At 47.5% G+C, this 22,747-nt stretch overlaps 1 protein-coding gene across 2 annotated transcripts in view; it reads right to left on the bottom strand.

Annotated features, from left to right (window-relative positions):
* Positions 1-3,606: 3,606 nt before the first annotated feature.
* LOC102690868 (coronin-2B) overlaps positions 3,607-22,747 on the bottom strand; it is a 52,921-nt gene continuing 33,780 nt past the window's right edge. For both annotated transcript variants that reach the window (XM_069190588.1, XM_069190589.1), the window contains exons 3-12: positions 17,550-17,666; positions 16,342-16,491; positions 15,882-16,046; positions 14,181-14,297; positions 13,631-13,735; positions 13,223-13,319; positions 12,680-12,792; positions 11,644-11,734; positions 11,318-11,457; positions 3,607-7,074 (exon numbers count right to left, since the gene is read on the bottom strand). In XM_069190588.1, the coding sequence (XP_069046689.1) occupies positions 6,943-7,074; positions 11,318-11,457; positions 11,644-11,734; positions 12,680-12,792; positions 13,223-13,319; positions 13,631-13,735; positions 14,181-14,297; positions 15,882-16,046; positions 16,342-16,491; positions 17,550-17,666 (1,227 nt within the window). In that variant the 3' untranslated portion in view covers positions 3,607-6,942. The remainder of the gene's footprint in view (positions 7,075-11,317; positions 11,458-11,643; positions 11,735-12,679; positions 12,793-13,222; positions 13,320-13,630; positions 13,736-14,180; positions 14,298-15,881; positions 16,047-16,341; positions 16,492-17,549; positions 17,667-22,747) is intronic.

Genomic DNA, 22,747 nt, shown 5'->3' with positions numbered 1-22,747 from the left:
GCTTCCCTCCTTAATCGTTCCTGCTGTGGCGATTAGATTTGACGAGTCCTGAGCAGGGAAATTTCCGACAAGCACGTCTTCTGTGCTGAATCCCCTAATTGTAAATTTGCGGAGTTCTCTCACTGCTGCTGTATCGTGACCCCAACTGTCTGACGCACCCCTTTAATTAACTCCCGGGTCACCTGTGTTAGTTCTCAAATTAAGCAGGCCAACACTGTCAGACGTCACAGGAGTTATTGCAAACTGTGACAAAAGGAATCAGATTAACTCGACGTTTTTGAGTAAACGTACTAAACTGTTACGCTTTATAGAGTGTTTATTAAGAATGTTTGGAGCCTCTCTTCTGGTTTCTGAGCGGGTGTAGCGATGTTTTGCTTCAAAATGGGAAATCGCCACATAACCCCTAATGTTTCATTAACCACTGCTTTAATAATATCATAACCCTTCGTATGCTCCGTTTGAGTTTCTTTTCCATTCGTGTTATAAATTAAGGGGCGGTGAAACTTCTAGATTAACGTTCATAAAACGAAAGACGAAGGGCAAAGAGGGGGAAAAGTCGTTTTGTTTTCACGCTGCTAAACCACCAGAGGCTCGGGAATTGACACACTCCGATGAACAAATAGTCTAGCCTGCTTCTCACAAAAGATATATAAATATATGTATAAATGAAGAACTATTAAGTATTTTTATGAGTTGTTTTCCTTTCAATTATGAAATGTTAGAAAACTCAAAGCCGTGACGTGCTACAATATGAGTGTTCAACATGCTTAAAATAAGACCTACAGCCCAAGGACGAGCCTGAGGTATCGCTGTTAAAAGAACGATTGGTATGTTTGGAAAAGATGTTACTGCAATTACGCGAGTAATAAGTCTTAATAGGCGAGAAAATGGAGGCTTGCCGGAGGATAGGAGTTGCAGACGCTTTTTGGGTAAGGAAGGAAAGCCCGCCACCTGCTGGCCACTCGCGTGACGAGCATTTCAGTATTTCTGGGGCGCAAAGGTGTCCAATGAGCCCTGAACCAAAATAAAATGACGTCATGAAAATAAGGCACATAATATCATCATCTGCTTTAATGTCGACGGGCTAGCCGTCAAAAGTCGGTGCTAAATGTGCTGAAAAGGCTTTTATTCTTTTCCAATTTAAAGTAAAAAGCTATCAAGTAAGATTTATTCTTAATCACATTTTAAAAATCTGCAACACAGTTATTTCACTTTATATGTATTAGAACACTATTCCAAAAAAGAGCTTACAACTTGCAATACAGTGAAGGTTTGCTAGTTCCTGTGTAATACATGACTTTTTAAAATTAAACTCCACATTCATTAGAGCTTTGAAAATGCTCACAAAAAAGTCACTGCAAAAAGATTTTTACCCATACAGTGGGGCTCAGATTGTTGATGAAGTGGTATGTTTTCATTCACAGCTGTACCAGTGGTGTACATAATGAGCCATAAACACCGCCTTTGACACCACAGGAGATGAATACATCAGGCCTCTTCAGTGTCATTTTGCTTATGTTTTGAAGGGGTGTATGAAGTGGAATAGGATTCTTTCCTTGTTAAAAGTGATAAATCTGCTTGATCTCCGATTAAGCGAGATTTTCTGAACATGACCATGGATTTGCTGTGCAGCTTGTGTCTGTGAGTCTAGCCTGTGGATAGTCCAATGCAGTGTAGAATTCGCCTCCAACTGGGTCTAATTATTCAGCTGCTCGTCAACTGGCTCGATCTGGCAGTGAAGGTGCTTTGCAGAGGAGTATATTGGAAGGGCCACAGGAGGAGTCTCAGTTATTGCCTGGTCCTGCCCTGTGCATCAGCACTCGGGAGCTTCTGGGCTGGTTCTGTTCTGCCACTGCAGTTCCCACTGCGGGTGAACGCTGGGGCATGAGGTAATCTCAGATTGAATTCCTCTGCAAGGCCAGTCTTGTGTTCCCGCCAGCAGACACCCGATCTTTAACAGAAAAAAACAACACTGTGTGGAGGAGCACATGAGAGACAGATGAGGTTCATCACCCGTTGTAGCGACGGCGATTTTGCAGTGATTTCATGGGGTGCAGTAAGGTAGCACCAGCCATGGGGAAATCCCCTTTATTTTTGCGTGCTCACGCTTGAGATGTGCACTGCTGTGTCCTGCTGGTTTCATTTGCAAACCAGATTGATATATTAACCCCATGGCACTGTATACACACAGAGCCACATTTCTACGCCCTCAAATAAAGCTGAAATTCTCCAGTCATACCCCCAGCACTTAGGTATTGGTAAAGTCCAGCCTTCATAAAAAGAATATTGTTTGCATTTGTATAAGGCGTTTCATCCTAGGAGATCAAAAGCGCTTCACATATAGAAGGGCCACCTCATTTATCATTGATATGGAAGTAGCCGTCATCTGGGTAGCATGTGGCAGAGATTATGTGCCAGCAACTTGTGTGGCTGGGTCTCCCCCATCCTGTGCTTGGTTTTGTGATGCATGCAAACTGTCTTTGTATCACCACTGCTGCTAGATTAACTGCAAAAGATATGAGCTGGTATCTTGTAACATTACCTCAGAAACTGGAACCCCCGCTTCACTTGGGCACCCTCAGCAGTGTGTTCTCCGTGGTTAACCTGAATCCCCTGCCCTGGAGGAGGAGAGTGAATATCCATCTCTTGCCGTGGAAGTGCTTGTGGCTCTGTTATAACCACACACTGAGTAAAGGTCTTCAGCCCTGGTTCATAATTCATGCATCCTGAACTTAACATGACTTTGGCATGTTCCAGGGGACTTCTCGTTGGTCCGCCTGTTAGCAGTTGTGCACGAACGCTCAGTCCCCCTAAGTGATGTGTGGTCTGGTATGATGCAGGATCACGAGAACATAACTACATAGCTTCAAAGGAGAGGGGGTTTAGACAAGTGCCATTGTCCAGTTAGAGGAGGCCATAACCCTGACATTACTGTTCACATGAAAGAGTAGAAGCAGGCTGTGGTGTTCCCTTTCCTTTGCTCCCCGGAGAGATGACACCCCATCACACCTGCTCTGGGTGGTTCAATATTTCATCTGTACAATATCCTGAAAATAAAAACTCCAGAGACCACAGTTGTTTTTGTTTATTTAGTGGGGTGTTATTACAGAGATGCTTCATTTTTCTCCCGCAGTCCAAAGTCATGCTGGGAGGTTGATTGACCCTGGAGTGAGTGTGTGTGTCTGTCTACTGTGTGATGGACTAGTGACCCCTCCAGGGCGTATCCTACATTGCACCCATTACTAGCTGGGCTAGGCTCCAGCTCCAACATTGCATACTGGATTGTATGCAGTGATTAGAAGATGGATTGAGGATGAAATACCATGATCTCTGTATTGCACTTGTAATACTGTATTGCATTTTTGTATCGGCTAAATTGTCTGATGTGATTCTTGCTCTTTCAGTAAGAAATCCCTTCCCTTGTTCCTTATGTCCGAGAAGTAAATTCTGGTTTCACAGGGTCTTCACATCCTCCCCTGTGTGATGCCACACCTGGTATTCCTGACAAAGCGGAGTGTCGCACCTTCATACAGTTAATAAGACACACTGACAGATGGCAAAGGACTGTTACCAAAGTTAAGACATCAATGCAACAGTGAAAAGAGGTTGGGATTTTAAAATGATGTATTACACAGTTTATTAAGAAATACATTTTAATAGTGTTAACAAAAGGTGGGATTGCTGGATGTCACAGTACTAGCTCTGTACACTGCATTTTGTTTCATAGGGGTTCCAGTCCTTGTAGTTAGGAGCTCAGTAATGATTCCAGTTTTGTTAAGGTGCAGCTCCCTCTAGTGTCAGAACACCACACAAGCTCCGTCACTCATCTCTGCACACAAACGACAAGGCACAATCCCCTTCAGCTCCTAGTGCCTAGTACATATACAAGGCATCACTACTCTCAAACCTACTGAGCTCAAGGTGGGATAATGCATTAACTACATATATCTGTAAGTGCATAATTCCTAGCTTGTTTTAACCTGATGATGGTTGCATGATGTTTAAGGATAATTTGTGCTCTCGGGAGTGTGGGATCAGAGGAGGTGAAGCTTTTGGTGGCTGGCAAAATGCCCGTCTCATTCTCCAAACCACATATGACCAAGAGTGACCAGTGTCCTCCTGAAGGAAGCCAGACATGTGACTGCACTGCACCCATCCCATTCCATTGGCATTCAGGATACACAACGGACACATTCCAAGACTCTGTGGGAGCGTGGCTGGCAGAGCTCCTAGCCAGCACAACAGAGCAGGTAATTGGCTGGCCCTCTTGTCCTTCTCTTGTTGCAAGGACTCCAAGTTGCTCATTACAAGTATGGAGAGCAGGGATCCGTTACAATTGAAATACCAATAGGAGTCACAGCAGCATTGTTAGCTAAAATGAGTATATGATACTACACTAAATTACTTAAGCTACAGTAATTAAAAACTAGCGAGTAATATACTGTTACTTGTATAGGAATATTAGAGAAACAGTTCATGTAATGTTACTGATTCTCGTGCTGTGGAATTATCTCGATAGCTCTTTTCCCACCCTTTTACTCATACTGTACAGACAGCCTTTCCACACACAGTCACTCCCACCAGAGCTTGACACTGGCTCTGGACCCCAGGCAGTGACTGCACCTGTGTAGCGATTTTCATCGCAACTAGCATTGCATCGCTCAGGAACTCCCAGCAAGGCCACACATACACCTGCAGGGGCACACAGAAGGGCTGCCACCTCCGGGCTGGAATTCTGCCCACAGGAACAGCTTTGCCTGCTCTAATTAAGCCGAGGGGACAGTACGCAGGCCAGATCGGATAGCCCGTTCTTGGATTCTTCTGTGAGCTGGGAGTGGATGATCCTGCTCTTGGAAAGAGTGCTATGACATTGAGAAAATCCACCCTGCAGTCAGGATCTTAATTTACCGTGTCACTTCTGAAAGATGGCACCTCCTGTAGCACCGCGTCTCCTGTCGCCATACCGGGCCCTGCTTTCTCTGGGAAATTGTTCAACATCATTTCCTGTTCACCTCTTCAAACAGAGGTGAGCACCTCCGGTCTTGTAGGGAGTCTTGTAGTGCCTGCAGGCTTTCCTTCTACACAAGCTTTTATTGACAGAATTGATCTAATTATTGTCTTAACTGGACCAATTCAACACCTTTCCATGAGTCCTTAGGTACTGGAGATAAAAAGTGACCTCTGAGACGTGCCGGATTGTGACCCTCCAGTACTAGAGCTGTGCACCCCCTGTGTCTTCTACAATTTTCCCATCCCAGTTCTGAGCTGACAATATTTGATTTTAAGTGGTATCGCTGCCCTGCTTGTGCTGGGAAGGGGGAAGAGGAGTGCAGTGTTGCTCCTTTGCTGTCTCTGATCACCACCTGCTTGCCAACACAGTGGTGCTGTTGTGGCAGCTGCCATCTTGCCCAGCGCAGCTAACTTTCCACTTCCATCACAACCTGCTGCATCCTTCTGCCACGCCCACTTTCTGTTCCCGCTCTGCAGGCAAGAGGCGTTTTCTTCTTTCTTCCGGAAGAGCTGGCTGCTGCTTCGCTTTCTGACTCTTTAGTGAAACTGTGTTAGAGGAACGTCATGTGGTCAGCGGTTGAGTGGAGAGTAAACAGAAGTACATTTAAGACTGAAAACAGGAGCCACTTCTTTACACAAAGGGCTGTTGGAGTCTGGAACAGGCTACCCATCAATTGCGTTAAATCCAGTAACCTGGCTCCCTTCAGGAAACAGCTGGATGAGATCCTTGGGTCACTTAGCTTTTTGCAATCAAATCAGCTATATGTGCCAAATGGCCTCTTCTCTTTTGTAACTTTCCTTCTGTTCTAGACCTGTGTGCTACCCTTACTCTGGATACTCTAGGATTTACTCTAGGATTCTTCTTTTGCCTGGGGTTCAGGTCATCTTCGGCTAGTCAGTGGCCCTGTAGTGTCATGTGGAGTACTTTTCATTCTGTTAATTTCTCATCTTGGATTTAGAGCAGCTATGAGTTACTCTTAAACCAAAGTAATCAGATCTGTAGGAAAATAAGAGAAAACAAACATTTTCAATTCTGTGGTTCCTACAGATTAACATGACCTGAGTCCACTGCACAGAAACTCCACCTTTCCACAGTGATGGCCACCCACTGCTGTCTTCATGTTGTGTTTAACCAAGGAAACCTGAGCTCGTCAGAATCCGTTTTTTTCCAGTGAAGTTCTTCTTGTCTGCTTCGTTAGTCCATTGTTCCAATCTGTGAGATACTCATGCATTTGAGCTCCTCTAGATCTTTTTAATGCCTTGTCCTTTGATTAGGTGTTAGTGATTCTAAATAAAAGGAGAAATAATAATAAGCAGGAGCTGGAAGATTAGCATATATCCTATTAGTTTTTTTTTTAAGTCAAGGGGTTTCAATTAACCCTTATGTTAAAAAATACAACTGAATAAATAATAACAATACCAACAATTTTTAAAATAAAAAAACATGTTAAAGAAAATAGCCCGTAGGATGGAGTTGGGCATCTTAAACATTATGAGCTCTGCACAGCCACATCCTTCAGATTAGATAGGAACAGAGCAATGATCACTGCAGCTTTCAGCAGTCAACACCCTCATGGAGCTTAAAGGAGCTTCTGTGTTGCACCAATGTTCGCCGGAAAGCATGTGTCTGCTGGCCGAGAGAGAAGAGGTCATTCTTCGAGAGCCGGGGGTCTCCTGGCCTGACCTGGCCAGTCAGTCATGAGATCGGCGTCTGTCACGTCTTGCCTTGTCCAAAGCGTGATGAGGGGCAGCTGTTGCGAAGGGCCAGCAGGGAGGTGGCTGGGGGCTGTCCCAGGGCTTGCGAGTGCACCTCCGAGGCCTGTGTTTGGGTTTGTGAGCAGCTGCAGCGTGGTGCAGGGGGAGGTGGAGCGTCTCCTTCAGGGCCTGTGTGGCAAGAGGCGAGTGGGGGGTGGTGGGGGGGCGAGATGGGTGTCACATGTTCTTGGGGCTGTTCCTCAGGTTGTTGAGCTCCAGCTCCAGCTGGCGGATTCGCACATCCTTCTGCGCCAGCTCCTCCTTCAGCCGCCGCAGCTCGTCTTGCTGCCGGAAGAACATCCGCAGGAGCTGCCGGACAGGACATTGCATGACAATGCAGCATATAATACTGCAGCGAGGAGCTACTGCACCTCCCCACCGCAATACTACTGCACCCCCTCACTGTCTACACCCTCACCACAATACTACTGCACCTCCTCGCCGCAATACTACTGCACCCCCTCACTGTCTACACCCTCACTGCAATCCTACTGCACCTCCCCACCGCAATACTACTGCACCCCCTCACTGTCTACACCCTCACCACAATACTACTGCACATCCTCACTGTCTACACCCTCACTGCAATACTACTGCACCTCCCCACCGCAATACTACTGCACCCCCTCACTGTCTACACCCTCACCACAATACTACTGCACCTCCTCGCCGCAATACTACTGCACCCCCTCACTGTCTACACCCTCACTGCAATCCTACTGCACTCCCTCACTGTCTACACCCTCACTGCAATCCTACTGTACCCCCTCACTGTCTACACCCTCACCACAATACTACTGCACCTCCTCACTGCAGTACTACAGCACCCTCTCACTGTCTACACCCTCACCACAATACTACTGCACCCCCTCACTGTCTACACCCTCACCACAATACTACTGCACCTCCTCGCCGCAATACTACTGCACCCCCTCACTGTCTACACCCTCACTGCAATACTACTGCACCTCCCCACCGCAATACTACTGCACCCCCTCACTGTCTACGCCCTCACCACAATACTACTGCACCTCCTCACTGTCTACACCCTCACCACAATACTACTGCACCTCCTCGCCGCAATACTACTGCACCCCCTCACTGTCTACACCCTCACTGCAATCCTACTGCACTCCCTCACTGTCTACACCCTCACTGCAATCCTACTGCACCTCCCCACCGCAATACTACTGCACCCCCTCACTGTCTACACCCTCACCACAATACTACTGCACATCCTCACTGTCTACACCCTCACTGCAATACTACTGCACCTCCCCACCGCAATACTACTGCACCCCCTCACTGTCTACACCCTCACTGCAATCCTACTGCACTCCCTCACTGTCTACACCCTCACTGCAATCCTACTGCACTCCCTCACTGTCTACACCCTCACTGCAATCCTACTGCACCTCCCCACCGCAATACTACTGCACCCCCTCACTGTCTACACCCTCACCACAATACTACTGCACATCCTCACTGTCTACACCCTCACTGCAATACTACTGCACCTCCCCACCGCAATACTACTGCACCCCCTCACTGTCTACACCCTCACCACAATACTACTGCACCTCCTCGCCGCAATACTACTGCACCCCCTCACTGTCTACACCCTCACTGCAATCCTACTGCACTCCCTCACTGTCTACACCCTCACTGCAATCCTACTGTACCCCCTCACTGTCTACACCCTCACCACAATACTACTGCACCTCCTCACTGCAGTACTACAGCACCCTCTCACTGTCTACACCCTCACCACAATACTACTGCACCCCCTCACTGTCTACACCCTCACCACAATACTACTGCACCTCCTCGCCGCAATACTACTGCACCCCCTCACTGTCTACACCCTCACTGCAATACTACTGCACCTCCCCACCGCAATACTACTGCACCCCCTCACTGTCTACGCCCTCACCACAATACTACTGCACCTCCTCACTGTCTACACCCTCACCACAATACTACTGCACCTCCTCGCCGCAATACTACTGCACCCCCTCACTGTCTACACCCTCACTGCAATACTACTGCACCTCCCCACCGCAATACTACTGCACCCCCTCACTGTCTACACCCTCACCACAATACTACTGCACCCCCTCACTGTCTACACCCTCACTGCAATACTACTGCACCTCCTCACTGTCTACACCCTCACTGCAATACTACTGCACCTCCTCACTGTCTACACCCTCACCACAATACTACTGCACCTCCTCGCCGCAATACTACTGCACCCCCTCACTGTCTACGCCCTCACTGCAATACTACTGCACCCCCTCACTGTCTACACCCTCACCACAATACTACTGCACCTCCTCGCCGCAATACTACTGCACCCCCTCACTGTCTACACCCTCACTGCAATACTACTGCACCTCCTCACTGTCTACACCCTTACTGCAATACTACTGCACCTCCTCGCCGCAATACTACTGCACCCCCTCACTGTCTACACCCTCACTGCAATACTACTGCACCTCCCCACCGCAATACTACTGCACCCCCTCACTGTCTACGCCCTCACCACAATACTACTGCACCTCCTCACTGTCTACACCCTCACCACAATACTACTGCACCTCCTCGCCGCAATACTACTGCACCCCCTCACTGTCTACACCCTCACTGCAATACTACTGCACCTCCCCACCGCAATACTACTGCACCCCCTCACTGTCTACGCCCTCACCACAATACTACTGCATCCTCTCACTGTCTACGCCCTCACTGCAATACTACTGCACCCCCTCACTGTCTACACCCTCACCACAATACTACTGCACCTCCTCGCCGCAATACTACTGCACCCCCTCACTGTCTACACCCTCACTGCAATACTACTGCACCTCCTCACCGCAATACTACTGCACCCCCTCACTGTCTACGCCCTCACTGCAATACTACTGCACCTCCTCGCCGCAATACTACTGCACCCCCTCACTGTCTACACCCTCACTGCAATACTACTGCACCTCCCCACCGCAATACTACTGCACCCCCTCACTGTCTACACCCTCACCACAATACTACTGCACCCCCTCACTGTCTACACCCTCACTGCAATAATACTGCACCTCCTCACTGTCTACACCCTCACTGCAATACTACTGCACCTCCTCACTGTCTACACCCTCACCACAATACTACTGCACCTCCTCGCCGCAATACTACTGCACCCCCTCACTGTCTACGCCCTCACTGCAATACTACTGCACCCCCTCACTGTCTACACCCTCACCACAATACTACTGCACCTCCTCGCCGCAATACTACTGCACCCCCTCACTGTCTACGCCCTCACTGCAATACTACTGCACCCCCTCACTGTCTACACCCTCACCACAATACTACTGCACCTCCTCGCCGCAATACTACTGCACCCCCTCACTGTCTACACCCTCACAACAATACTACTGCACCTCCTCGCCGCAATACTACTGCACCCCCTCACTGTCTACGCCCTCACTGCAATACTACTGCACCTCCCCGCCGCAATACTACTGCACCCCCTCACTGTCTACACCCTCACCACAATACTACTGCACCTCCTCGCCGCAATACTACTGCACCCCCTCACTGTCTACACCCTCACTGCAATGCTACTGCACCTCCTCACTGTCTACACCCTTACTGCAATACTACTGCACCCCCTCACTGTCTACACCCTCACTGCAATACTACTGCACCTCCTCGCCGCAATAATACTGCACCTCCTCACTGTCTACACCCTCACTGCAATACTACTGCACCTCCTCACTGTCTACACCCTCACTGCAATACTACTGCACCCCCTCACTGTCTACACCCTCACCACAATACTACTGCATCCTCTCACTGTCTACACCCTCACTGCAATACTACTGCACCCTCTCACTGTCTACCCCCTCACTGAAATATAACTGCACCCCCTCACTGTCTGCACTCTCATTGCAATACTACTGCACCCCCTCACTGTCTACCCCCTCACTGCAATTCTACTGCACTTCCTCACTGTCTACACTCTGCCCTGCGACACAACGTGGTGTCCCTGGTGTACACCGCCTTGAGCTCCTGCTCCCCTGCAATCATGAACTGGATAAAGCTGTTGTTGAAAATAATGGGATGTGCCTGTAATATAACAGCCATACTCTTGTGGAGTAGTGTACAAACGTTTGATCACAGCATCAACAACTTTCATGTCACTGGAACGCTTTTCAGCCATGATTAAAGAGTAACGCCAGAAACACACAACGGGAATAATTCTGGAAAGCGCACACACGAGAGAAGATATGCACATGAAGCAGTGAGGACCGAGGAAGGGGCTGCTCGCATCTTTTTTCGTTGAATTTGAATTTTTGTTTTTCTGGGAACACCTCTACACTGATAATTACTGCGTACTGGAGCGTTATCAGCAGTAGAAGCAGTGCAGTAGGTCTGTAATAACAGTCAGTGTGGCAGTACCGGAGTGTTGACAGTGAGGGCTTCAGGCTGACCAAGTGTGTGAGACATGGGGCTCACCGCCCCACCCCAGGATCCCCATGAGCCACCTCACCTCGTTCTCGGTCCGGGGAGGCACGTTTTCCAGCAGGTCGATGCCGTTCACCACGACGCTCTTCTTCTCCTTCGCCGGGGCCTTGAAGACCAGCTGCGAGGGCCGCCGGTACCCCTCCCTCAGGGACATCAGTACTGGGTCTAGCGCACACACACACACAGGACACAGACAGGCTGAGCACACGCTCACTGCTGGCAGGGCCACACCTCTGCCCAAGCTCAGAGGAACGATGTTGTTCCTCGAGGGACGTCATCCCACTTTGCCCGGGAACCAGGACCGGTCGCTCACTTGTTTTTGCTACACGAAGAGCGCGGGCTGGGCTTTACCTCGGTTGATCCCGCTCAGCCACTCATCGGCGGAAAGGGCTGGCTCTGTTCCTGGAGTCATTGGGTAGATGTCCTCCTGGTACGTCTCTGACTGCCGTGCGGAAAGATGGGACATAGGTGAGTTTGCAAATAACGTCTTGCATGGACTAGTTCTGTTTAGTTCCAGGGGCTGGAATATCCCCCACTTCTGCTGGTTTTCATTCCAGCTGAGCTCCCTGCGTACTTGACTGAACATTAGTTCAGAATTTTTCAATTCCTGGCTAGTGGAATTCAGGAATAAAGATTGACATCACATTCGATGTCAAATTGGAGTCTTCAGTTGATATGGTAATACAAAATGGGGTGCCGAATAAACAATGGGGTGCTGACGTACTCCACCCTGAAAAAATCTTGAAAAGACTGGAACATCTGGTGCCCTGAAGTTTCAGCACCTGACCATGTAAGTCTTTTGTAACGGCTGATATTTTCAAAATAACTAAGTTTCTTTAGTAGCTGAATATTAAAAGGAGCACCAGTCTCCAGAGAAAAACATTCCAATATCCGCATTTCCGAAATCAGGATGATCAAAGAGGAGAGAGCATCCTGCTAGAATTTTCAAGTCTTTTGTGTATGTTTTGCTAATCAAGCTGAGACCAAATCACAGGCTTCATCATAGCAGCTGGGAGGTCTGAGAATCTGTTTCAGGGACCCTGTGTTTTCGAAGTCATTATAAAAGTATCTCCCTGTGAAAAACTGCCGCACAGTCCAAGCAGTTGGTTCTGAGTATACTTAGGCTTTTGCACCACTCTATCTATGCTCTTCTGTCTCATCCTCTGTGTAGTGGAGCTGCTGGGCCCTCCTTCCTACAGTACATGCAAAGTTCTCAGGGAAGCAAAGTACTTTACGAATTGAGACTACTATTAATAGTGCTAAGGTTGGGACTAGGAGCTCATGTAGAAGGCCGTGCTTTCAGACTGGAGTCCCTTCAGAAGTCCAGACCCACTTTAAGGACTCCACCACTGATCTAAATGGTTTTTGGAGCGGAGGTGGCACTCACCCTCCTTGGCACAATCATGGAAATGGGCTCGATCAGCCCCTTCAGCGTCACCAGCTTGTAGAATCGGAAGACTTCACAGGCGGCCACGTCTAGGCCGTGCTTTGGCATCACACCTGCCCGAGGAAACAGCGGTGGTAAGGCTTTCAATACCAAATCCCATTACATTCAAAGCCTTACTGCTGCCACCCCTCAAAAACCTAAAATTGTCATTATGCATCTGTTGCTTCCCAGTCTTCGTAAATACTGTGAACCAAGGTACTTTTTTCTTCTTTATTTTACTTTTTAAATCACTTGTAGTCTTAACATCACATCTGCTCCGGCCTTTTGCTGTCTGAGTGAATTAGGGCTTTGGGAAAGATGCTTTGAGAATCACTGATGTTTTTGCTGTTTCTGCATTTCACAGACAGGAGCTTTTGCATATTGATCCCAATAACTGTATCAGTTTTGTGCAAGTCACAGCCAGTATGCAGTAACTCAGCTCAAACTTTGAGACAGAGAGGGAGGAACAAACTTGAGCACGTGTGCAGGTGAAGGCAAACTTACCAAGTCCTTTCTGTGGGGCTGGGGATCTAAATTCCATGAGGTACTGGAGGTAGGGTTTCTCTGTGCTGATCTCGTAGTATCGAATATTTCCGTCTCCCTGTAAACAAAGCAGCTCCTCAGCTCCTCCAGTGTGGCAGAGTCCTGATTTCATCTCTAAAGCCCTGTAGCGCTTGGCAGAGGCCCACTGATTTTTCTTTTAGAGAAACCATGGGGAAGAACTCTGATCCCAGTTCAGGGAAACAAATAAAATATCCATGCAGTTTTATGCATTCCATATTTTCCGTGCTACAGGAGCTTGTATAAACTGGTACATTTCAGGCTCGTCGCCTTATGTTGAACAAAAGGCAATTCACCAAACTTGACTACACTGCACAGATGAATCAGCTGCAGGACAGAGCCTGTGGTTACCTTTCCAGCCAGGTAGAGCATGTGCGTGTCTGCGTCGTAGAAAGGGAAGAGAAGCCCTGATAGCCCATCTATCTCCTCCTCTATGATTGGCATGGATAGGTCCTCCTGCATGAAGAGAACTGCTTCAGCTTACCTGTAACACGCTTCATCTCTCCTCATCTACACTTAGACTGGTGTGTTACATCATGCCAGAAGCAGAGTACAGTTTAGTGAAGAGCTGTGCACTGGTGGTTAAAACATGGTGAAGCAATGAGGGGTGCTGTGCCAAAACAAACATGGAAATTCAATCAAAGCAAAGTAAATAGTACAGGCATGACGCAACCACAAGCACATTTTACAAGGGACTATCTCTAAATCGACAAGGATGAACCATCTCCTCCTCATCCACAACAGCAAAGCACACCAGAAAAGCAGTCCAAGCTGGCCCCAGCCCCATATGGTAGAAGGGAAATATTTGGGACGGAACTATGGTCCGGTTGTACTCGCTGAGCCAGGCTCACACGCTGCGGGTGTGTATTTCGTGCCCCATGGCTGCCTCCGGTCTCCTCACCTGATCCCAGAGTGCAATCTGCCGGGTGTTCCAGCGGGACACGCCTGTGGTCAGCAGCCGCTTGACGTTGCCCAGGAACACCACGCGGTTAACCTTGTGGTTCTTGCAGTTCGCCTCCTGCGCAGAAGGGGAAGGAGAGGTTTAACCCACCAGCGCTGCTGTCGTTACAGTCCTCCTGAGGGCGTAATAAACACCGCAAGCTCCACCGACGCATTCCCTCGCCTTTTCTGTGAGACAGCTCTCTGACTGAGTGGGTGGAGCAGCTGGAGAGAAGAGCTTCTGTCCTGAAGCTTTAACTGTTGATCATCACAGCTTTAGGCAAATCAGTACAAGATCTCGATTTGCCTGAAGTGTTACTTCAATAAAAGGTGAAGTTGTAAAAGGTGCTCGTCTTATGATTTGCATGTGATTTTAAAACGGGAATGAGGCATTGAGCTGAATTTATTCTACCGCGATGACGAGTGGGTTCACTCACTGTGAAAGATCTGCGTTGTTATAGTTCATCATGGGTAGACTTGAACATGCTCAGTTGTGCACGGTGCAAAAATGCAGATTTCATAAAGCCTTTGATGACAAACTTGAAGACTATCCATGGTCTGCATAAAGTCCATAGCAGAAAAAACTTGTCTCTTTCATTCATCCCGTAAATAGGATGTCATCTGTTTCATGTCAGAAAATCAGAGAAGACTGCTTGGAATGGGATCTGAACATCAGTAATTCAGGACCAGGCTTCAGAAAGCACCTTCTGTCATGGTGTGCCTGGGAGCAAGAGTTCATGTGAAGCTGAGCTATATGATGAACATGATCACATGAGGCTGTGTGTGGCCGAATTCTGCACTGGTCATGTAAAAATAAAATGTCTTGGCAGTGCAAACCGTTGAGCAATAAAATGTCAGTCTCAAAGCTTTTAAACCTTTTCAGGGAAGATCTCTAAGAAGAATAAGTAGTAAGAGCCCTTAGTAGCTCAAGCACATAGCTGCGTCAGCATCTGTAGGTTGTAACGGAACAAGTAAAGGTTTATTCCATGCTGAAAAAGGTAAGGGCCTTCTTTGTGTGTGAAGGATCGAGGCATCGAGCTGGACTCAGAAGAAGAAGGCTCCACAGCTGAAATGTTGTGTTTCTTTTCTTCTCTTTTCAGCATGGACTAAACATTTACTTGTTCCGTGAGAGCCCTTATATTCTAAATTCCTATGTACCAGTGTGATCAGTAGCCTGAACATCTGTCTGCGGTTCTCACTGTCAGATGCATTCAATCACTGCTCTCTCAGGGTCAAGGATGATTGTCCAGAGCACTAATGGGTTAGTGGGCCTGCATCAGGAGCTTCATACTCAAAAGTAGTAGAGAACTATAGTAGAGAACTTTCAGTATGGCATTAAAAGCTGGTATTAAATATTTACCTCTTTTGTTCTACCATCTAATTCTCCCAAACTGTACTGAATTAAAAACATAAACAAAAAGATTGTCCTATTACATTTGCAATTTGTAATTCGCTGCAATTTCGTTTGCAAAATTGGACATAATGTTGGCATGGGAGTTTTACTTTCTTGATTATCCTACGCTGCTGGTGTCTTATTATTAAACATAAAGAGACAATTCACCCATAGACTCTGTCCTAAAATGTTCCTTTTGCTCGTCTCTTTGTCCGCCTCCTGCGGGACAGCTAGTGAGCGTGTGTGTTTCGCACAACGGGCAGGCCGCACCTGCAGCACGTCCCCAGAGCGCGGCTCGATGACGCGCAGCCTCTTGTCCTTGCAGGTGGTGGCCAGCAGGCTGCCGTCGGTGTTGAAGGACATGCAGAGGATGACGTCCGTGTGGCAGTCGATCATCTTCACCGGCTCGCCGATGTCCAGGTTCCAGATGAGGATCTGAGGGAGAGAGGATGGGGGAGGGGAGGTGATGGAGGAGGTGGAAGATCAGTGCAAGGTGATGAAGAGGGGTTAAACACGGAGCCTTTTTTTAAACTGGGGTTTTCTATCAAACACATGTCCGCCCTGCAGTTCTCAGACTGCTTTCTGTCTTTGCACAGGTGCTTTGAGAAGGTTATCATTGAAGAGGGCAGGACATTCCCTAGAGAGGGCTGTCATAGTGATGGCATAGCAACACCCCTCCATCCCCCAGGCTTGTCCCCCTCGCCCCAGCCTGTACCCGCACGGCCGATACCTTGTAGTCGTACCCGGCGCTGAACAGGATGCCGTTGGTGGTGGGGTGCCACTCGATGAGGCCGACGCGCCGGCTGTGCCCGTACAGCTCCAGTACGGCCTCCGTCATGTTGCGCTTCAGCCCCCCTTCCGGGATCTCCCATATCCGCACCTGACGGACACACGCACCGTTGCAGCTCGCTGCTGCCACCCAGGGGCTGCTCCCCGCGCTGCAGGGCTGCAGTGCCCGTCTCTCCAGAATAATCATCAGGTAACTAAGGCTTTTACTGTGATTACTGCGGGACACAACTTGACAGCTGGTCGTATCGGTGTAAAGCGCAGATTGGAGCCGATCTGGTATAGCCTCCTGTTGCATTTACTGTTTTCGAGCCTTATGGTAAGAGACCACAGAGAGTTCGCAGTTTAGCCAGACTATGTAAAAAAAAAAAATGTGAGACTTCAAAAATCCGAAACGATTAAAAAGCTCAGGCTGTACAATGTGGAAATCGTTTTCAATTATTGGACTGTTTCAGCATCCAGATGTTGATGCTCTTAGTGAGGATTATACCCGGGCAGGGTACTGAGTGAAGGACTTATCTTCTTTAACTCCCAGCGTAGTGTTGGGCTGTCATGAAAACAAGACTGTATTATACTGGCCTGGCGTGGGCTGGTCTAAGTGCACTTTTCTCCTGCGGGACTGTAGACTCATGTTTGTTGTCCATTGTGCTGTGAGACACTTGCTTTGTTAACCTGTCTTACCCCTCGCTGCCCAGAATTCAGAGAGAACCATGCAGCTGTGTTGCTATTGTGTGCAGTGTGTGTATGGGTGCGATGTGTGCATGTGGGTGTGCAGTGTGTGTATAGGTGCAGTGTGTGCGTGTGGGTGTAAGTGTAAGTGCACATGCAGTTGCAGTTAGTGCATATGAATGGTGTGCAGTGTGTGTATGTGCGGTGCCTGCACAGTGTGTTGGGTCTGCACAGTGTGTAGTGTATGCATACAGTGAGCAGTGTGTGCATGCGCGGTGTGCATACAGTGTGTAGTGTCAGTGAACACGTGGCGTGCAGTGTCAGTGTTCGCGTAGTTGTAGTGTCAGTGCAGAGGTGGTGTGCAGTGTGTGTGCACACGTGGTTGCAACTTGTGCGCGCAGTGTGTAGTGTGTGTGCGCACGCCGTGTGCTGTGAGTGTGCAGTGTATGTGTGGCGAGTGTCAACGTGCTGGCTGTCACTCACGGAGGAGTCCTCAGAACAGGATGCGATGATGTTATCGATGAAGGGGTTCCACTTGACGTCCAGCACGTTGCCCTGGTGACCGCACACCTTTGGGTAGTGGGGGTCGATGCGGCCTGTCTGAGAAAGCACCGTAGAGTCAAACACTCAGGGGCTCTAGATAGATCCATACAACATACATTTGAGTTCCTAGATTTTTGGGCACTACCCATTAACTCCCATTGTATTTTATTATTTCAAACAATATTCTGACCAAAAACACATGTGTGGCGCATTCAGATTTCAAAAGAACATGTAATTTTGTTTTATAGGAAAATATTGTGCGACGGGAGTTTCTACTTGTATTTTGCCACCATATATAGACTGTTATGCATTTACCCCTGAACACGCACGTACCCACACACACACATTTACACACACAGATACACACTTGCACACAGGGAAAGAAGGGAAACTAACAAAAAAAAAGGGCCCCACCAACTGTCCACACACACACGGCTTGTGAATGGGGGTGCTTTACTGCCAGGCTGTACTGTACCAGGCCCAACTGCAGCACAAGAGAAAGACAGGCGTACAGCCAGACGTGTCCTGAAGAAAGCATGAGCCTCCCTTCCACCAAGGCCAGACCCCACTTGTCAATAAAAATGGCATCACAGGTTACAAGTTGCCGACGTTAAAGACATTACACATGGGATTTAAAGATCTAAAAAACATCAAGTGCTGAATTTTAACCACATCCTTTGACCATTAATGTGTGAGACTGGCTAAGCTGTCTTTGTAAACACCAGCTGGCGTTTTCCTGCTCTCATTCCAAGGAGAGCTGGGTTATACTGTGATCTCAGAGAGCACCGCAGAGCCTGTGATTTCCAGTGGAGGTCACATACTCCGAGCTCATCTGTTTCAAAAGCTCTGCCTAAAACGGTTTTATCCATCCATTATCAGAAAACAGCTTATTCCTGGCAAGGGTCTTGGCAGCTCAGAGCCTGTCACAGGGCGCAGATCGGAAATAAGCCCTGGACAGGGCGCCTGTCTAAGCAAGAAACACACACAGGTGTTCGAGACCCAGTTATTCCTGCGGGTGTTTCTTCCACCTGAGCACCCAGTTAAATAACTGGACAGACCCAATCACAGGTTTCATTTGGACAGTTTCCTTTTAACTGCTATGTTTCTGTTTGAAAATGACCAACATTTAAGTAGAAACAATTGCAGGTCGTTGGCTCAGTTAAGGAATCATTGAAGTAAAGCACTCAGCTGCAATGAAAATCATGTGTTTGCCTCATATTTAGTTGCACTGAAGTATGTTATGTCTTTTAATTTAAGATAATTCACAAAGTGAGTTTGACCAATTCTGTAGCAAGGTTTTAGATTATGTTTTGGCGCTTAAGTGCTTTTTAGTGCTTTTTAGTGCTTTGATTTGCCTTGCAGTTTCACCACTGGGTGGCACTGCGCCACTGTGTTGCATGGTTCACCGCGCTTGGTGGTTCTAGCGTCTCAGCCATCAGGTCACGGATATTTCATAGCACTTCAATGTACTGACGTCTTTCTGCGCATAGGCTCGTTCTGGGTTCAGCGAGTGAGCGCCTAACACTGTACCGGACCTGCTGTCTGTAATGACAGAGTAATTTGACCAAAGTGTTCAACATGGGCTCCCTGTAAGCAGTGTGACAGGGATACATTTTATTTGTACTGACTGGGTCACAGTCTGCAGTGAAGTACATCTTGATCCCTTTCTGGATTAAGGTCATTGCATCATTTTTTTTCATATTGCACTTGTATACATTTTCAGAAGATGCATAGAAACTCTGGTCAACTAGGTTGAAACCTCTATGGATAATAACCATGTCTGTTGAGATACTATTAAAAAGGAAGCCAGTTGCCCACCCTGCAGCATACACAAGACAGAGCTCATAACACTGGTTTTGTTCAAGGCTTTTAGGAAAAACTACAATTATGGGAGGCACTTACTCAGGATTATATTTTAAAGGGCTCTTTATATAGGTTCACTCCAGCCATTTTGAAATGCTACCAGCTGGAATAAGTCTACCTGTATGTTGTGCCAGTAAATCCTCAAAATGTAACATTATATTCTGGTGCATGTGATGAAGACAACAAGCCCATCTCACCACAGCTGTGTCAGAGCTCCTGGACAGGTGTTACACATTGACAACTGTTTAGAAGTGGAGAGGAACAGCTTTGTGAAAACACTCAGCTTCCCTCTAAACTGTTACCCTTTCAGTCAACCCAAAAACAAGCTCTGGCTTTCTCCCTGCATTTGTGAAGTATGGAGTAGGGGTGAGCTGTCAAGGGTATTAACCTTGCTAACCGCTTAACCCAGGAATACAGTTCCTCGGTTATAGTGTGTTTCCGTCAAACATTGGCAGCCTTCAATGCTCCACAGAGGCCTCATGGTGCAGTGATGCAGATTAGAAACGGCGTGTGTCCTCTGATTTCACAGGTCAGGCCTGTCCTGCAGGAAATAGTCACTGAGTTGTGTAAATGCCATTAAACAAATCATTGGACTCAGCAGGCTGCTGCTTCGGATGCAAAAGCGAAATGCTCCTTCTTTGTAAGAAATCAAAGTGCCTCAGATTAACGCAGAGACCCTGAGAACATGTGCGGGAGAACAGGTTCAAACATTGAACATCCATTCCTCCATTTTCTAACTGCTTTACCTGATAAAGGGTGGCAGGAGAGCTGAAGCCTATCCCAGCAAGCAACAGGCACAAAGGACAGGACGCCAGTCCATCGCAGGGCAAACACACTCACACCAGGGCCAGTTTTTCCAAAAGCCCATTAACTTACCAGCATGTCTTTGGGAAGAAACCTACACTGTATATGAACACAGGGAGAACATATAAACTCCACACAGAGAGCATCCTAGGTCCGGAATTGAACCCAGGGCCCCAGAACTACAATGCCAATCACTGCACCACCCTGCCATCCTAAATTATTTATTCATTTATTAATTTCTTCACCAATGGTCATCACAATCAGTAGTGAGGAAAAAGCTCTGTGCTGTGCCGCGAAGTGCTTGGGGAACGAGCTTTGTGTGCAGTGGCTCAATAACAATACAACAGTAGGGTCAGCCCTGTGCTATAAGAGAACTGTATGACGGATTGCTATGGTACTGGATGGTTGTAATAGATAAGGAGTTGCCATGGGCAGTAAGAATGTAACACAAGAGCATGTACAGCTCATCACATGGTGTCAACAGAATCAGGCATAGAAGAATGTTTGTTCTCCTAATGAATGTTTCCATCAGGAAAAGTACAAGGGCATGTCGGTCAGATTCCATAGTTGAGCGTGTTCTTTGGGAAGCCTTTCTGACACTGTGAGACTCTCCACCAGTCTCCTGTTCATGCTACTGACTTTTAATGCATGCTTCAAGTGAAATGTATCCCTTAATGCTTAACGCCCCTACTCTTACAAAGCCACGTTTAACACCTCATGCTAAGGACATCCTCTAACACAGTGTCCCAGTTCACAATACTGAGCATTGGTTTGGAAAATAATTTCCAGGGGGAAGTGCGCCACCTACTAGTCCACCAACATCACTTCACTCCGCTCCCTGGATTTCTTTGAAGGTTTCCATCCCAGTACCGACCAGTCTCAGCCCTGCTTAGCTTCTGAGTTCTGACGAGGTGCTTCTGCAAGCCTACCTCTACTGATAATTGCCGAAGTGTCACTTGATGGCGACTCTCTGTCTGGTACCCACCCATTAAATAAGCCACCATCAATTATGGATCCCAATATTGATCATTACTGTTACCGATTCCTGATTGTAAGAAACCAGTACCACTTGATTGGCAGAAATGTTTCGAATCTGCATTTTTTTGTTGGCAGTATTCCTTACAATGCTGGGCTAATTCGACTTATACACCCACGCAATTTGGATTCGCCAATTGCTTAAAGTTTCGGTTGACAAAGCACCAAGTCCAAAGTGAGACAGGAAGTCCCACTCCTCCACCACACCCACCTGGGCGGGATTCACTTGTCAGACAGGAAGGTGGGTATTGAAGAAGGGGGACGTGTCTCACTCATGTCACTGCAGCTCCTACAGGAGCCACTCTTCAGCCATCAAGCTGAGAAGACTCTCGCCATCACTTCCTCATAGCGGATTCCACTTTCCACTAAATATAAGTCATTTCTTCAGCCCCCTCTGCAGCACTGTCAGGAATTTAGCTTGCTATGTCGCAGGAGGAATGTTTCCGAGTGGCAGTAATTGCCAAGAGTAAAGACGCCCTCGCAGTCTGCAGGAGCTGCCTGGATGAGCAGGAGCACACCGCTGTCATTTGCAGCTACTGTATGTGTCCAGGAAACATGAAACAGACAGCCAGTGACAAAGACACTGAGCTGCAATTTCTTCCCTTGCTGTGCTTCATCACGCTGGCAGAAGAATGAGTCGTCTCCTCCTCCCCCCCGAGCCCGAGAGTGACCATGCAGAAGAATTTCTTTAATCAGAGAAGATTCCCACTGCACCCCTCCTGTTTCCGATGGTTTACCCTCTGCTCTAAAGCTGTGCGTTTTGGAGATCTCCGCATTACACTCTTCCCACACTTTGCATGTATTTCGAGGTCTGTGTATATTCCTCCGTACAGTTTACACAGATGCATTTAACCACTTAGGTAAAAATGTGAACTGTGCAGGTAATAAAGGCATCAATAATAATGACAGGCATGAATACACAGCACCTACAGTACCCTTGGCGATGATGAAAATGCTGTGAATACATTTTAGAAAAATGGAATGTCTAATGGACATTTTGCCAGTTTTAAGCAGAAGTGTTTTTTTAACCATCAGAGAGATTTACATGCACAGCACATCAGAGGAATGAGAGATTTTGTAAGTTTGACATACATTGTTTTTTTTTCTCTGCATTAAGCATGAAAAGGTTCTAAAATTTGTGCTGTAAAAAAATTACAAGTTCTGGAATGCATGAATAACATTAAGATAATATTGACAGATAGATGAGAGTCTGCATTTTACAGATAACTATTCAGATTGCCTCTAAATGCCCTTCAGTACAATGCCGTAGGGAAACCAAACCGAACCAAATCGGGAACGAAAGCAGCAAACGTAGCACTAACGAATGAGACTCGTTAGTGCTACGTTTGCTGCTTTCGTTCCCGAGATATAGCACCTTGGGTCTTCAGTGATCACGTGACCAGGCACGGTGACTTTGACCTCCGGTGACCCCATCT

Source organism: Lepisosteus oculatus, chromosome 5 (assembly GCF_040954835.1).
Source record: "Lepisosteus oculatus isolate fLepOcu1 chromosome 5, fLepOcu1.hap2, whole genome shotgun sequence".
In the NCBI taxonomy this organism is placed as follows: domain Eukaryota; kingdom Metazoa; phylum Chordata; class Actinopteri; order Semionotiformes; family Lepisosteidae; genus Lepisosteus; species Lepisosteus oculatus.
The sequence above is the reverse complement of the archived record's forward strand: the minus strand, read 5'-3'. Positions and strand labels throughout refer to the sequence as shown.